The sequence below is a fragment of the Phyllobates terribilis genome, unplaced genomic scaffold, assembly GCF_046119375.1.
Source record: "Phyllobates terribilis strain yellow unplaced genomic scaffold, ASM4611937v1 Scaffold_8__6_contigs__length_399053987, whole genome shotgun sequence".
Taxonomy (NCBI): Eukaryota; Metazoa; Chordata; class Amphibia; order Anura; family Dendrobatidae; genus Phyllobates; species Phyllobates terribilis.
The window spans coordinates 178,077,938-178,092,121 of NW_027362768.1; the positions used below are offsets into that span (position 1 = coordinate 178,077,938).

A 14,184-nucleotide genomic window follows, 5' to 3' on the forward strand; every position below is an offset into this window, starting at 1 on the left:
CACATGTTAGACACTGACTGGAGGGGATTAATTTTACAATATACCCACCAACCCATTTCGGCCTCCGTGCACTAATGATAGGGCTTAAAGGGAGACAGAAGTGGTGAAGAAGTTTTGTAGATACATTAGAGACCAATGAAACTTTAGCCCATTCACAAACTATGTGATCAGTGCAGGGAGGCACAGTTAGAAAGTTCCCCTTTTCCCAAACATTTAGGACCCTTTAGGGTGCTGTTGCAAACAGTTTTTATTTACACGTTAGTTTGTGATGCAGTTTTTTGAGCCAGAAACATAGGAAATATAAGGGAAGGACTTCAAAGACTTATTCCAGCAGGATCCACTGCTATGTGTAAAACTTCCATTAATGTCTATGAAGGTGAAAAGGGAAAGCAGCTGCCAAACCCCACTGGGGTTTATCTTGGAGAACAATATAAACCCCTCAAGTACAGACATCCAATTTTGTTTGAAATATCGCCTGAAACAATACCAGGTAAGCTGAGCCCAATATCACGCTTGAAACTTGGCTCTTCTATATCCTCTGAAATAGATTCTGTCTCTTGGCTCGATCTTGACATACTACTCCCTCCAAATGTAGACCTGTAAGAAAGCGTACCCATAGTTATAATATTGCTGCAGTTATGTATAAATGTACTGTATGTTATATCAAAGAACCAGGGTCTGTCTACAGCACCTCTACCTCAGTAATGAAAAAAAACAGAGAGGGAAGGTAGGGGTGGAGAGGAGGGGGATGCAGCTGCAGTATTTAACTTTGCCTCGTGGAATAAAAGTCCAATAATGTTGTTTAAAGTTGGATTCCTATTTTATAAAGTCATAGTATAACACTAGAATTCACCATCACTTTATGAGAGATGTGACCCCCAATGACCCAAATTATCAAGGGCTGCATTCTCTGCACAACATCGCACCTGGACAAGTGGATGCGCAGGGAACTGCAGTTTAGCTACATACCATACGGCCATACAGTGGGTGGGAAAAACAGTCAACCACTTAATGATGCATCTAAGGTTACACACAAGAGATTTTATTATTCACTCCTCAACATTGAAATTGCAACACCAAGAAGAAAAAGTCCTAGAATTATGGAAATATCAGGATGGAGATGTTACTGATCTGCAAATGAATTAAAAATGGAAGCAAAGTGTTCAAAACATCTGGATTCATTCAGTCTGGAGTATGAGCCTCTTGCAGAAATCCCAGCACTTACAGCCTCGGCTGCTATCACTGAGGTTATTAATGGCTTTCTAAAGAAGGTTCTGCCATTGAATACACTTGGGCAAATCATCAAGATCTGCTGCTGGCAGCTCCTGTGAAATCACCAACCAATGACGTCCCAGATGTGCTTGATGGAGACAAATCCGTAGACTCTGTAGCCATGTTAGCAGGTTTAAGCCACACAGGCAGCTCACAATAGCATCAGCAACATGTGGTCTGGTGTTGTGTTGAGAAGTGGCTCCTGGGACACTTTGGAGAAATGGCTGCACCACACGCTGTATGTATCCACTGACCTCATGCCACCGCTCTCAGAGGCCATCACTGTGCACAGCAAGATGGCAACAGAGGCTGGAATGAAGGTCTGTCCTCTTCAGCGATGAGTCCCACTTTAGTCTTGGATGCAATGATAGCTGGAGATTGGTCTGGAGATGACAAGGGCAACACTTTGAAGAGGTCTTCACAGGGGAGCATCACACAGTACGGTAGCTGGATCCTTCTAGTCTTTATATCTACCTAGGCTGTAAGTGTCAGGATTTCTGCACGTGGTTCATGCTCCAGACTGAATAACTCCAGATGCTTAGAAAAATTTGTTCCCATTGTTCCATCATTTGCAGATCAGTAACGTCTCCATCCTGAAATTTTCAAAATTCCCCGACTTTTCCTTATTGGTGCTACAATTACAATGTTGAGGAGTGTAGTTCAATCACCTTGAAAATGGCCCGATGAAGCTGGCTGTAAGGCCGGTTTGCTGCAAGGACAAGGTTGAAAAGAAGTCGGATGCAGTTATAGTGGAGGTGTCCGGCGGGGTGAATATTTTTGCCTGTTTTGAAGGTGCAGCTCCTGGCTCTGCTTGAAACAATGCACAAGGGGTGACATCATTTCCTTCTTCATCAATCACCTGAGGGTAGAAATAAAGTCAAGTTCAAGAACGTTTGAAAGGGTCTCACTTTGATCGCACTCCAGTTGCCATACTGAGACTAAGGCCACGGCCCCACTATCAGTATTTGGTCAGTATTCGGTCAGTATTTTTTCTCATGAGAAGGAGCCAAAACCAGGAGTGGGTGATAAATGCAGAATTGGTGACTTGTTTCTATTATACCTTTTCTCTGATTGTTCCTCACCTGGTTTTGGCTCCCACTCCAGAGAAAAAATACTGACCGAATACTGACCGAATACTGATAGTGGGGCCGTGGCCTATGGACCCCTTCTGATGATGTCCGGCAGGATCTCTAATTGATGAAATGTTTGATACTAGAAGTCTAGAAGAGACTAGAAAATCTGCAGATATAGGCCCCGATTCGTTATGTAAGTCTTAATGAAGAGAGCGCTGGTGTAAAATGTACTAAATTCATTAGAGGCATGTGCCTTATTAATGAACATGTTTCAATTGCTGTGAAACCACAAGAAATGTAAGCCAGTCGGGGGCTGGAGTATGTTTCTGTCATAATTAAGCCTCTTTTGTGGTGTAAATTATGATAAATTTGTTGGGTGCGCTTTGCCATGACCCGTCCCAAACACTTCACAAAAATTGGCGGAGTTGGCGAAAAAAAAAAAGGAAGTCTGCGCTGCCGTAATCCATCGGCCACGGTTTCTAGGTTGCTTCAAGTGTAACAACTATTGAAGAATGGATTGATCACTTCTTTCAAACACGATCGAAAGATGTTTTAATGTTTATTAAATGCTTTATCAGACGAATTACAGAGCGTTCCCACCCGAAAAAAGATACCGAGTTCACATACACTAATAGCTCCAGATATTTGTCAATTCTCCCTAAAACACAATGTAACTATAACAAACCCAGCTCCAGAGATACTTGGACATGAACAAGAATTTTTTTACGACTGCAAAGAGGAATATTTCCATTCACTGACAACAAGAAGAGATCTTGAAGAAAAATGTCTTACATTAAATCACAGTAAACCCTAACAGAACATTTCAATTGACAAATATTAATCTTCATTTATAAATCAACCGCGATCAATGTATCAAATCCATTAAAGGATAGGAAGGGTTTGCTTGGTGTCCCCCGGACGCCAAGCCTCTGGAAAACAGACTTTATAAAACAGATTTCTCTGCAATCAGACCTCTGCTATGGGCCATACAGGTAAGTATAGATTTACTTTTCTATACCCTGTATGCCCATATTAGAGGTCTGATAACTCCCAGGGGGGTGACACATTCCCTTTAAAGAGTTTCAGCTGTTAAATAATTTTCTATAACTTACTGGTATCACTTGCTTCCCGCTTGACACAGAACTTTTATCCATGTTTTTGCTGTCAATGTGGAGGCTGATACTTTTTCTGCTTCCCATACTCCGGTTTCCTTTGCTTTGTGTTACAAAACCTGATATGTTGATAATCTTCTTGACGTGGGACGCCATCTTTGGTCTATGGAGAAAGAGCAGTATCTATCTTCATAATAAGCAATGGACAATCTATACACAACAACTGAGTATTATAATAGTTATATTCCTGTACATAGGAGAAGTATTATAGTAGTTATATTCTTGTACATGGGGCAGTATTATAGTAGTTATATTCTTGTACATAGGGAGCAGTATTATAATAGTTATATTCCTGTACATAGGAGCAGTATTATAGCAGTTATATTCTTGTACATAGGGGGCAGTATTATAGTAGTTATATTCTTGTACATAGGGGCAGTATTATAGTAGTTATATTCTTGTACATAGGGGGCAGTATTATAGTAGTTATATTCTTGTACATAGAGAGCAGTATTATAGTAGTTATATTCTTGTACATAGGGGGCAGTATTATAGTAGTTATATTCTTGTACATAGGGGGCAGTATTATAGTAGTTATATTCTTGTACATAGGGGGCAGTATTATAGTAGGTATATTCTTGTACATAGGGGGCAGTATTATAGTAGTTATATTCTTGTACATAGGGGGCAGTATTATAGTAGTTATATTCTTGTACATAGGGGGCAGTATTATAGTAGTTATATTTTTGTACATAGGGGGCAGTATTATAGTAGTTATATTCTTGTACATAGGGGGCAGTATTATAGTAGTTATATTCTTGTACATAGGGGCAGTTTATAGTAGTTATATTCTTGTACATAGGGAGCAGTATTATAGTAGTTATATTCTTGTACATAGGGGGCAGTATTATAGTAGTTATATTCTTGTACATAGGAGCAGTATTATAGTAGTTATATTCTTGTACATAGGGGGCAGTATTATAGTAGTTATATTCTTGTACATAGGGAGCAGTATTATAGTAGCTATATTCTTGTACATAGGGGGCAGTATTATAGTAGTTTTATTCTTGTACATAGGAGCAGTATTATAGTAGTTATATTCTCGTACATAGGGGCAGTATTATAGTAGTTATATTCTCGTACATACAGCAGTATTATAGTAGTTATATTCTTGTACATAGTTGCAGTATTATAGTAGTTATATTCTTATACATAGGGGCAGTATTATAGTAGTTATATTCTTGTACATAGGAGCAGTATTATAGTAGTTATATTCTTGTACATAGGAGCAGTATTATAGTAGTTATATTCTTGTACATAGGAGCAGTATTATAGTAGTTATATTCTTGTACATAGGGGCAGTATTATAGTAGTTATATTCCTGTACATAGGAGCAGTATTATAGTTATATTCTCATACATAGAGGATCAGTATTATAGTAGTTAAATTCTTGTACATACGGGGCAGTATTATAGTAGTTATATTCTTGTACATAGGAGCAGTATTATAGTAGTTATATTCTTGTACATAGGGGGCAGTATTATAGTAGTTATATTCTTGTACATAGGGGCAGTGTATAGTAGTTATATTCTTGTACATAGGGAGCAGTATTATAGTAGTTATATTCTTGTACATAGGGGGCAGTATTATAGTAGTTATATTCTTGGACATAGGAGCAGTATTATAGTAGTTATATTCTTGTACATAGGGGCAGTATTATAGTAGTTATATTCTCGTACATAGAGCAGTATTATAGTAGTTATATTCTTGTACATAGTTGCAGTATTATAGTAGTTATATTCTTATACATAGGGGCAGTATTATAGTAGTTATATTCTCGTACATAGGGGCAGTATTATAGTAGTTATATTCTCGTACATACAGCAGTAATATAGTAGTTATATTCTTGTACATAGTTGCAGTATTATAGTAGTTATATTCTTATACATAGGGGCAGTATTATAGTAGTTATATTCTTATACATAGGGGCAGTATTATAGTAGTTATATTCTTATACATAGGGGCAGTATTATAGTAGTTATATTCTTATACATAGGGGCAGTATTATAGTAGTTATATTCTTATACATAGGGGCAGTATTATAGTAGTTATATTCTTGTACATAGGGGCAGTATTGTAGTAGTTATATTCTCGTACATAGAGCAGTATTATAGTAGTTATATTCTTATACATAGTGGCAGTATTATAGTAGTTATATTCTTATAAATAGGGGCAGTATTATAGTAGTTATATTCTTGTACATAGGGGCAGTATTGTAGTAGTTATATTCTCGTACATAGAGCAGTATTATAGTAGTTATATTCTTATACATAGGGGCAGTATTATAATAGTTATATTCTGTACATAGGGGGCAGTATTATAGTAGATATATTCTTGTACATAGGGGGCAGTATTATAGTAGTTATATTCTTGTACATAGGAGCAGTATTATAGTAGTTATATTCTTGTACATAGGAGCAGTATTATAGTAGTTATATTCTTGTACATAGGAGCAGTATTATAGTAGTTATATTCTTGAACATAGGGGCAGTATTAAAGTATTTATATTCTTTTACATAGGGGGTAGTATTATAGTAGTTATATTCTTTTACATAGGAGCAGTATTATAGTATTTATATTCTTTTACATAGGGGGTAGTATTATAGTAGTTATATACTTGTACATAGGGGCAGTATTATAGTAGTTATATTCTTGTACATAGGGGGCAGTATTATAGTAGTTATATTCTTGTACATAGTTGCAGTATTATAGTAGTTATATTCTTCTACATAGGGGCAGTATTATAGCAGTTATATTCTTGTACATAGGAGCAGTATTATAGTAGTTATATTCTTGTACATAGGGGTAGTATTATAGTAGTTATATTCTTGTACATAGGAGCAGTATTATAGTAGTTATATTCTTGAACATAGGGGGCAGTATTATAGTAGTTATATTCTTGTACATAGGGGGCAGTATTATAGTAGGTATATTCTTGTACATAGGAGCAGTATTATAGTAGCTATATTCTTGTACATAGGGGGCAGTATTATAGTAGTTATATTCTTGTACATAGAGGGCAGTATTATAGTAGTTATACTCTTGTACATAGGGGGCAGTATTATAGTAGTTATAATCTTGTACATAGGGGGCAGTATTATAGTAGTTAAATTCTTGTACATAGGGGGCAGTATTATAGTAGTTATATTCTTGTACATAGGGGGCAGTATTATAGTAGTTATATTCTTGTACATAGCGGGCAGTATTATAGTAGTTATATTCTTGTACATAGTTGCAGTATTATAGTAGTTATATTCTTGTACATAGGAGCAGTATTATAGTAGTTATATTCTTGTACATAGAGGCAGTATTATAGTAGTTATATTCTTGTACATAGGAGCAGTATTATAGTAGCTATATTCTTGTACATAGGAGCAGTATTATAGTAGTTATATTCTTGTACATAGTTGCAGTATTATAGTAGTTATATTCTTGTACATAGTTGCAGTATTATAGTAGTTATATTCTTATACATAGGAGCAGTATTATAGTAGTTATATTCTTGTACATAGTTGCAGTATTATAGTAGTTATATTCTTGTACATAGGGGGCAGTATTATAGTAGTTATATTCTTGTACATAGGAGCAGTATTATAGTAGTTATATTCTTGTACATAGGGGCAGTATTATAGTAGTTATATTCTTGTACATAGGGGCAGTATTATAGTAGTTATATTCTTGTACATAGGGGGCAGTATTATAGTAGTTATATTCTTGTACATAGTTGCAGTATTATAGTAGTTATATTCTTGTACATAGGGGGCAGTATTATAGTAGTTATATTCTTGTACATAGTTGCAGTATTATAGTAGTTATATTCTTCTACATAGGGGCAGTATTATAGTAGTTATATTGTTGTACATAGGAGCAGTATTATAGTAGTTATATTCTTGTACATAGGAGCAGTATTATAGTAGTTATATTCTTGTACATAGGGGGCAGTATTAAAGTAGTTATATTCTTGCACATAGGGGCAGTATTAAAGTATTTATATTCTTTTACATAGGGGTAGTATTATAGTAGTTATATTCTTGTACATAGTTGCAGTATTATAGTAGTTATATTGTTATACATAGGGGCAGTATTATAGTAGTTATATTCTTGTACATAGGAGCAGTATTATAGTAGTTATATTATATTCTTGTAGATAGTTGCAGTATTATAGTAGTTATATTCTTGTACATAGGGGGCAGTATTAAAGTAGTTATATTCTTGCACATAGGGGCAGTATTAAAGTATTTATATTCTTTTACATAGGGGTAGTATTATAGTAGTTATATTCTTGTACATAGGGGGCAGTATTATAGTAGTTATATTCTTGTACATAGGAGCAGTATTATAGTAGTTATATTCTTGTACATAGGGGACAGTATTATAGTAGTTATATTCTTGTCCATAGGGGGCAGTATTATAGTAGTTATATTCTTGTACATACGGGGCAGTATTATAGCAGTTATATTCTTGTACATAGGGGCAGTATTATAGTAGTTATATTCTTGTACATAGGGGCAGTATTATAGTAGTTATATTCTTGTACATAGGAGCAGTATTATAGTAGTTATATTCTTGTACATAGGGGCAGTATTATAGTAGTTATATTCTTGTACATAGGGGCAGTATTATAGTAGTTATATTCTTGTACATAGGGGCAGTATTATAGTAGTTATATTCTTGTACATAGGGGGCAGTATTATAGTAGTTATATTCTTGTACATAGGGGGCAGTATTATAGTAGTTATATTCTTGTACATAGGGGGCAGTATTATAGTAGTTATATTCTTGTACATAGCGGGCAGTATTATAGTAGTTATATTCTTGTACATAGTTGCAGTATTATAGTAGTTATATTCTTGTACATAGGAGCAGTATTATAGTAGTTATATTCTTGTACATAGAGGCAGTATTATAGTAGTTATATTCTTGTACATAGGAGCAGTATTATAGTAGCTATATTCTTGTACATAGGAGCAGTATTATAGTAGTTATATTCTTGTACATAGTTGCAGTATTATAGTAGTTATATTCTTGTACATAGTTGCAGTATTATAGTAGTTATATTCTTATACATAGGAGCAGTATTATAGTAGTTATATTCTTGTACATAGTTGCAGTATTATAGTAGTTATATTCTTGTACATAGGGGGCAGTATTATAGTAGTTATATTCTTGTACATAGGAGCAGTATTATAGTAGTTATATTCTTGTACATAGGGGCAGTATTATAGTAGTTATATTCTTGTACATAGGGGCAGTGTAGCGCTGGCGTCCCTGCCCTCTGCTAGGCAGGGACGCTGCTCCTCTCACCGCTCTGCTCCGTGCCCGGCGTCCTCTCCCCGCTCTGCTGTCAGCGCGCGCTCCTTCCCGGCGTCCTCCTCCCGCTCTGCTCTCAGCGCGCGCTCCTTCCCGGCCCCTGTGCTTAGGGCGCACGCGCGCGCGCTCCCCTCCTCTTAAAGGGGCCGCGCGCGCCGTCCTAAGGAGTCCCCGGCCAATGGCCGGAGGACTTCATCATATATAAGGCACCTCCTCCAAAATGGAGGTGCCCGAGCAATGTTGTTTGCACCTGTGTCTCACCTGTGCTTCAGCCCTCAGGTCCCGCTGCCAGTTACCTGCCAGTTTCCTGCCAGTTACCTGCCTGATTCCTGCCTGAATACTTGTTACCTGTCTGCCAGTCCGAGGTCCGACGGTCTGCCTTACTACTCCTGTCAGTCTGTCTAAAGGACCAGCCTGCCCGCTCACCTGGGAGCGCATATCAGCTACCTGCCTGCTTTCCTGAGGTCCGACGGTCTGCCTTACAACTCCGGTCAGTCTGTCTATGGACCAGCTTGCCCGCTCACCTGAGAGCGCTTCTCCGTTACCTGTCTGCTTGCCAGCCCGGAGGCTCCGTTGTCACGTGCTGTGACCACCAGCTATTCCAGACTCTTGCCCGCTCACCTGGGAGCGCTTCTCCGTTACCTGCCTGCTTGCCTACCTGGAGGCTCCGCCGTCACGTGCTGTGACCACCAGCTATTTCAGACTCTTGCCCGCTCACCTGGGAGCGCTTCTCCGTTACCTGCCTGCTTGCCTGCCCGGAGGCTCCGTTGTCACGTGCTGTGACCATCAGCTACTTCAGACTCTTGTCCGCTCACCTGGGAGCGCTTCTCCGTTACCTGCCTGCTTGCCAGCCCGGAGGTTCCGCCGTCACGTGCCGTGACCACCTGCTATTCCAGAGACTCTCGCTTGCTCACCTGGGAGCACACATCTACCATCTGCCTGCTAGCCTACCCGGAGGCTCTGCCATCACAGGTCGTACCTACCCTTTACCCAGAGACTGCCCTGATCACTTGCCGTATCTCCCTGTCCGTTCATCCAGAGACTGCCACCCGCTCCCTTACAAGGGCCGCCCCCTTGTATAGTAGCTCAGAGGTTCCGCCTCCCAGACCCGTTACAGTTTGCTCGGGCCATGGAACCCGGTGGCACCCAAGCTCCCTCGCTCTCGGACCTCTGTCTTGAACTGTCCCGTCAGAGGTCCCAACAGGAGTCCATCCTGGGTCACCTGCGGAATGTTAATACTCGCCTGAACACTCTGTCTGATCCACCAACAACCTCCGCCAGTGCCATATCTTGCAATCCGGCAGCTCCGCTGCCCACTAATACCATGGTATCCTACCCCGGACCCCGGCTTTCTGCACCTCCTCGCTTCGGAGGCGACTCCGTCCAGGCCCGGGGCTTCTTAAATCAGTGCACCCTGCATTTCGAACTTTTGTCCTACCAGTTTAACTCCGACCGGGCCAAAATTGCCTTCATCATGTCCCATCTCACCGGGGAGGCCCTGGCCTGGCTAAATCCTCTATGGGAGAGAGGAGACCCCCTGGTGTCCAACTTGCCTGCTTTTCTCACGGCTTTCCGGAAAGTCTTCGACGAACCCGGACGGAAGACCTCATCTGCATCATCGTTGCTACGCCTCCGTCAGGGGAGTCTCACCGTGGGCCAATATGCCATACGGTTCCGTACCCTTGCCTCGGAGCTGGCCTGGGATAACGACGCTCTGGTTTCTGTCTTCTGGGAGGGTCTGTCCGGCCGTATTAAAGATGAACTTGCCGGTCGGGACATTCCTACCACTCTCGATGATTTAATAACTCTTGCCACCCGGATTGACCTACGGTTCCAGGAGCGTGCCAGAGAGGTCACCCGTGAGAGGAGGTTACCACGTCTAGCTCCTACTTTTCAGAAACCCGTCACTCCTTCTGTCTCTAACCAGGTACACCCTCCTGAGCCTATGCAGGTCGACCAGACCAAGATGGTCAAGACCCATCAGGACTTACGCCGTGCCGAGGGGACCTGCTTCTACTGTGGCAGTAAGGAGCACCGGATCCGTGCCTGCCCGGAGAGGTCGGGAAACGCCTGTGTCTAGGTTCGCTCAGAGAGGTCCACCTAGACAAGAATAAATCCTCTCCATCCCTGCTGTTGTCAGTTTCAATCGTCTACGGGGAGAACCGTTATTTCGAACTAGCCCAACTGGACTCTGGAGCAGCCGGGAATCTTATTTCACAGTCCCTGGTAGAGAAATACCGCATCCCCACCAAACCTCTGGCTGTACCCTTGTCTGTGGCTGCCGTGGATGGGGGTCTCTTACCACGCCCCATCCAACTCATCACCGAATCCATTACTCTGCAGGTGGGAATGCTGCATTCTGAGAGTATCTCCTTTCATGTTCTGCCTGGACTCTCTCACGCCCTCTTGCTAGGTCTGCCTTGGCTCCAGAAACATGCACCCGTGCTTGACTGGCAAACCGGAGAAGTCCTTCGCTGGGGACAAGACTGTCATAAGACCTGCCTGGTTCCCGTCCATCCCGTCCGTCCCTCTCCTACCCCAGCTAATCTACCTGGACTTCCAATTCCTTATTGGTCTTATGCTGATGTCTTTAATAAAAAGGAGGCAGAGACATTACCCCCTCATAGACCATACGACTGTCCCATCGACCTGTTACCCGGTACTACTCCTCCCCGTGGGCGTATTTATCCTTTATCCGCTGCTGAGACCCGGTCGATGTCCGAATATATTGAGGAGAATCTGGCCAGGGGATTCATCCGGAAATCTACCTCCCCGGCGGGAGCAGGCTTCTTTTTCGTCAAAAAGAAGGACGGCTCTCTCCGTCCTTGTATAGACTATAGAGGCCTAAACCAGATCACGGTGAAGAATAAGTATCCCCTTCCGCTCATTCCAGAATTATTTGATCGTCTGAGGGGGGCTAGAATCTTCACCAAACTAGACCTCCGTGGGGCGTACAACCTGGTTCGTATCCGTCAAGGGGATGAATGGAAGACGGCATTCAACACCCGGGACGGCCACTATGAATACCTGGTAATGCCCTTTGGTCTCTGTAACGCTCCTGCCGTCTTTCAAGAGTTGGTCAATGACATCTTCCGGGACCTTCTCTACTCCTGCGTAGTGGTGTACCTGGACGACATCTTGGTCTTCTCTCCGGATCTCCAGACTCACCGGAGGGACGTTCGTCAGGTCCTGCTCAGGCTCAGGCAGAATCACCTCTTCGCTAAATACGAGAAGTGCCTCTTTGAGCAGACCTCGCTTCCGTTTTTGGGCTACATTATTTCTCAGACCGGCCTACGAATGGATCCAGAGAAACTATCTGCCATCGAGAAATGGCCTCGACCGGAGGGGCTGAAGGCCATTCAGCGGTTCCTGGGCTTCGCCAACTACTACCGCCTCTTCATACCACACTTCTCTTCCCGGACTGCCCCAATTTCCGCGCTCACCCGTAAGGGTACTAATCCCAAAGAGTGGCCGCCCGAAGCAGAAGAAGCCTTTCTTTCCTTAAAACAGGCCTTCTCTTCCGCCCCGGTGCTGCATCGCCCGGACGGCAACAAGCAGTTCTTCCTGGAAGTGGACGCCTCCTCCTCTGGAGCTGGAGCGGTACTTACTCAAAAATCTTCTTCCGGGAGGATGGTAACTTGCGGCTTCTTCTCTAAACTCTTCTCCTCCTCAGAGCGCAATTATTCCATAGGAGATCGAGAGTTATTGGCCATCAAACTGGCATTGGAGGAGTGGCGTTACCTGCTTGAGGGGGCTCTTCACCCGGTAATAATTTACACTGACCACAAGAACTTGGCTTACCTCCAGCATGCCCAGAGACTTAACCCGCGCCAAGCCCGGTGGTCCTTGTTTTTTGCTCGTTTTGATTTTGTCCTTCATTTTCGCCCGGCTGACAAAAACGTCAAGGCGGACGCCTTGTCTCGATCCTTTCTGGTATCTGATCTCGAGGAAGATCCGAAACACATCATCGATCCCGCCAGAGTAATGCAGGTGGCTCCCGTGAGTCTAAATCGTCTCCCTCCCGGAAAGACGTTCGTATCAGTACCTGATCGGGAGAAGATCCTTCACTGGGGTCACTCGTCTAAACTGGCTGGCCACGCTGGTCAGAAGAAGACCCTCCAGCTTATTTCCCGACACTACTGGTGGCCTACCCTGCACAAGGATGTAATAGACTTTGTTTCTGCCTGTGTATCCTGCGCCCGCAACAAGGTTCCGAGACATCTGCCAGCCGGTCGCCTCCTTCCGCTCCCAGTACCTGCTGCCCCCTGGCAGCATATTGCAATGGACTTCATAACTGACCTCCCACTCTCTGCCGGTTGTACGGTCATTTGGGTGGTCGCTGACCGCTTCTCCAAGATGGCTCATTTCGTTCCCCTGCCAGGCCTCCCGTCTGCACCCGAGCTAGCTAGAGACTTTATTCGTCACATCTTCCGTCTTCATGGCCTGCCCCTCCACATCGTGTCGGATCGTGGGGTACAGTTCACCTCACGCTTCTGGAGAGCCACTTGTAAACTACTAGACGTCACCCTGGACTTCTCTTCAGCTTACCACCCACAGTCCAATGGTCAAGTGGAGCGGATCAATCAGAACCTGACCAGTTACCTCCGGCACTTCGTTAATGCCCACCATTCTGACTGGGTGGATCTCCTACCATGGGCCGAGTTCTCTTACAATAATCACGAGAGCGAATCCTCCTCCAAATCCCCGTTTTTTGTAGTCTTTGGTCAGCATCCTCGGATTCCTTTTCCTGTCTCCACCTCGGTGGACAACCCGGCTGCGGAATCTCTCGTTAGCAAATTTTCCTCCATTTGGGAGAGTACCCGATCCGCACTCCTTCAGTCTTCCGAGCGTATGAAAAGACACGCTGACAAAAAACGTCTGGACCCTCCTCAATTCCGTCCTGGGGATAAAGTCTGGCTCTCGTCCAAATATGTCCGGCTCAAGATCCCTTCCTATAAGTTAGGGCCTCGGTTCATCGGCCCACTGGAGGTCATCAGTCAGATCAACCCGGTGGCCTATAAATTGAAACTCCCGGCCAACTTACGGATCCCTAACTCCTTCCATGTATCTCTCCTCAAACCTGTGGTACTTAACTCTTTTTCCAAGTCTACAGGTACGCCTCCTGCTCCGGTTTCTGCTGAGGACGAGTTTGAGGTAGAGAACATTCTTGCCACCAAAAGGGTAAGAGGAAAGACCTTTTTTCTGGTAGATTGGAAGGGGTTTGGTCCTGAGGAGAGAACGTGGGAGCCCCGGGAGAACATCCATGCCCCTCTCATCCTAGCTAAATTTCTGTCTGGCCTAAAAAAGGGGGGCCTAAAGGGGGGGGTACTGTAGCGCTGGCGTCCCTGCCCTCTGCT

The 14,184-nt window shown here is 42.9% G+C and overlaps 2 protein-coding genes across 2 annotated transcripts in view; one reads left to right on the forward strand and one right to left on the reverse strand.

The window, feature by feature from the left end:
* Nucleotides 1-14,184, reverse strand: part of DNAI4 (dynein axonemal intermediate chain 4) — a 43,336-nt gene that overhangs the window by 21,444 nt on the left and 7,708 nt on the right. The window contains exons 2-4 of the mRNA XM_073643850.1: nucleotides 3,458-3,620; nucleotides 1,941-2,131; nucleotides 488-597 (exon numbers count right to left, since the gene is read on the reverse strand). Of these exons, the coding sequence (XP_073499951.1) occupies nucleotides 488-597; nucleotides 1,941-2,131; nucleotides 3,458-3,620 (464 nt within the window). The remainder of the gene's footprint in view (nucleotides 1-487; nucleotides 598-1,940; nucleotides 2,132-3,457; nucleotides 3,621-14,184) is intronic.
* The window catches only part of MIER1 (MIER1 transcriptional regulator), a 60,061-nt gene that overhangs the window by 3,763 nt on the left and 42,114 nt on the right, over nucleotides 1-14,184 (forward strand). The window lies entirely within an intron of this gene.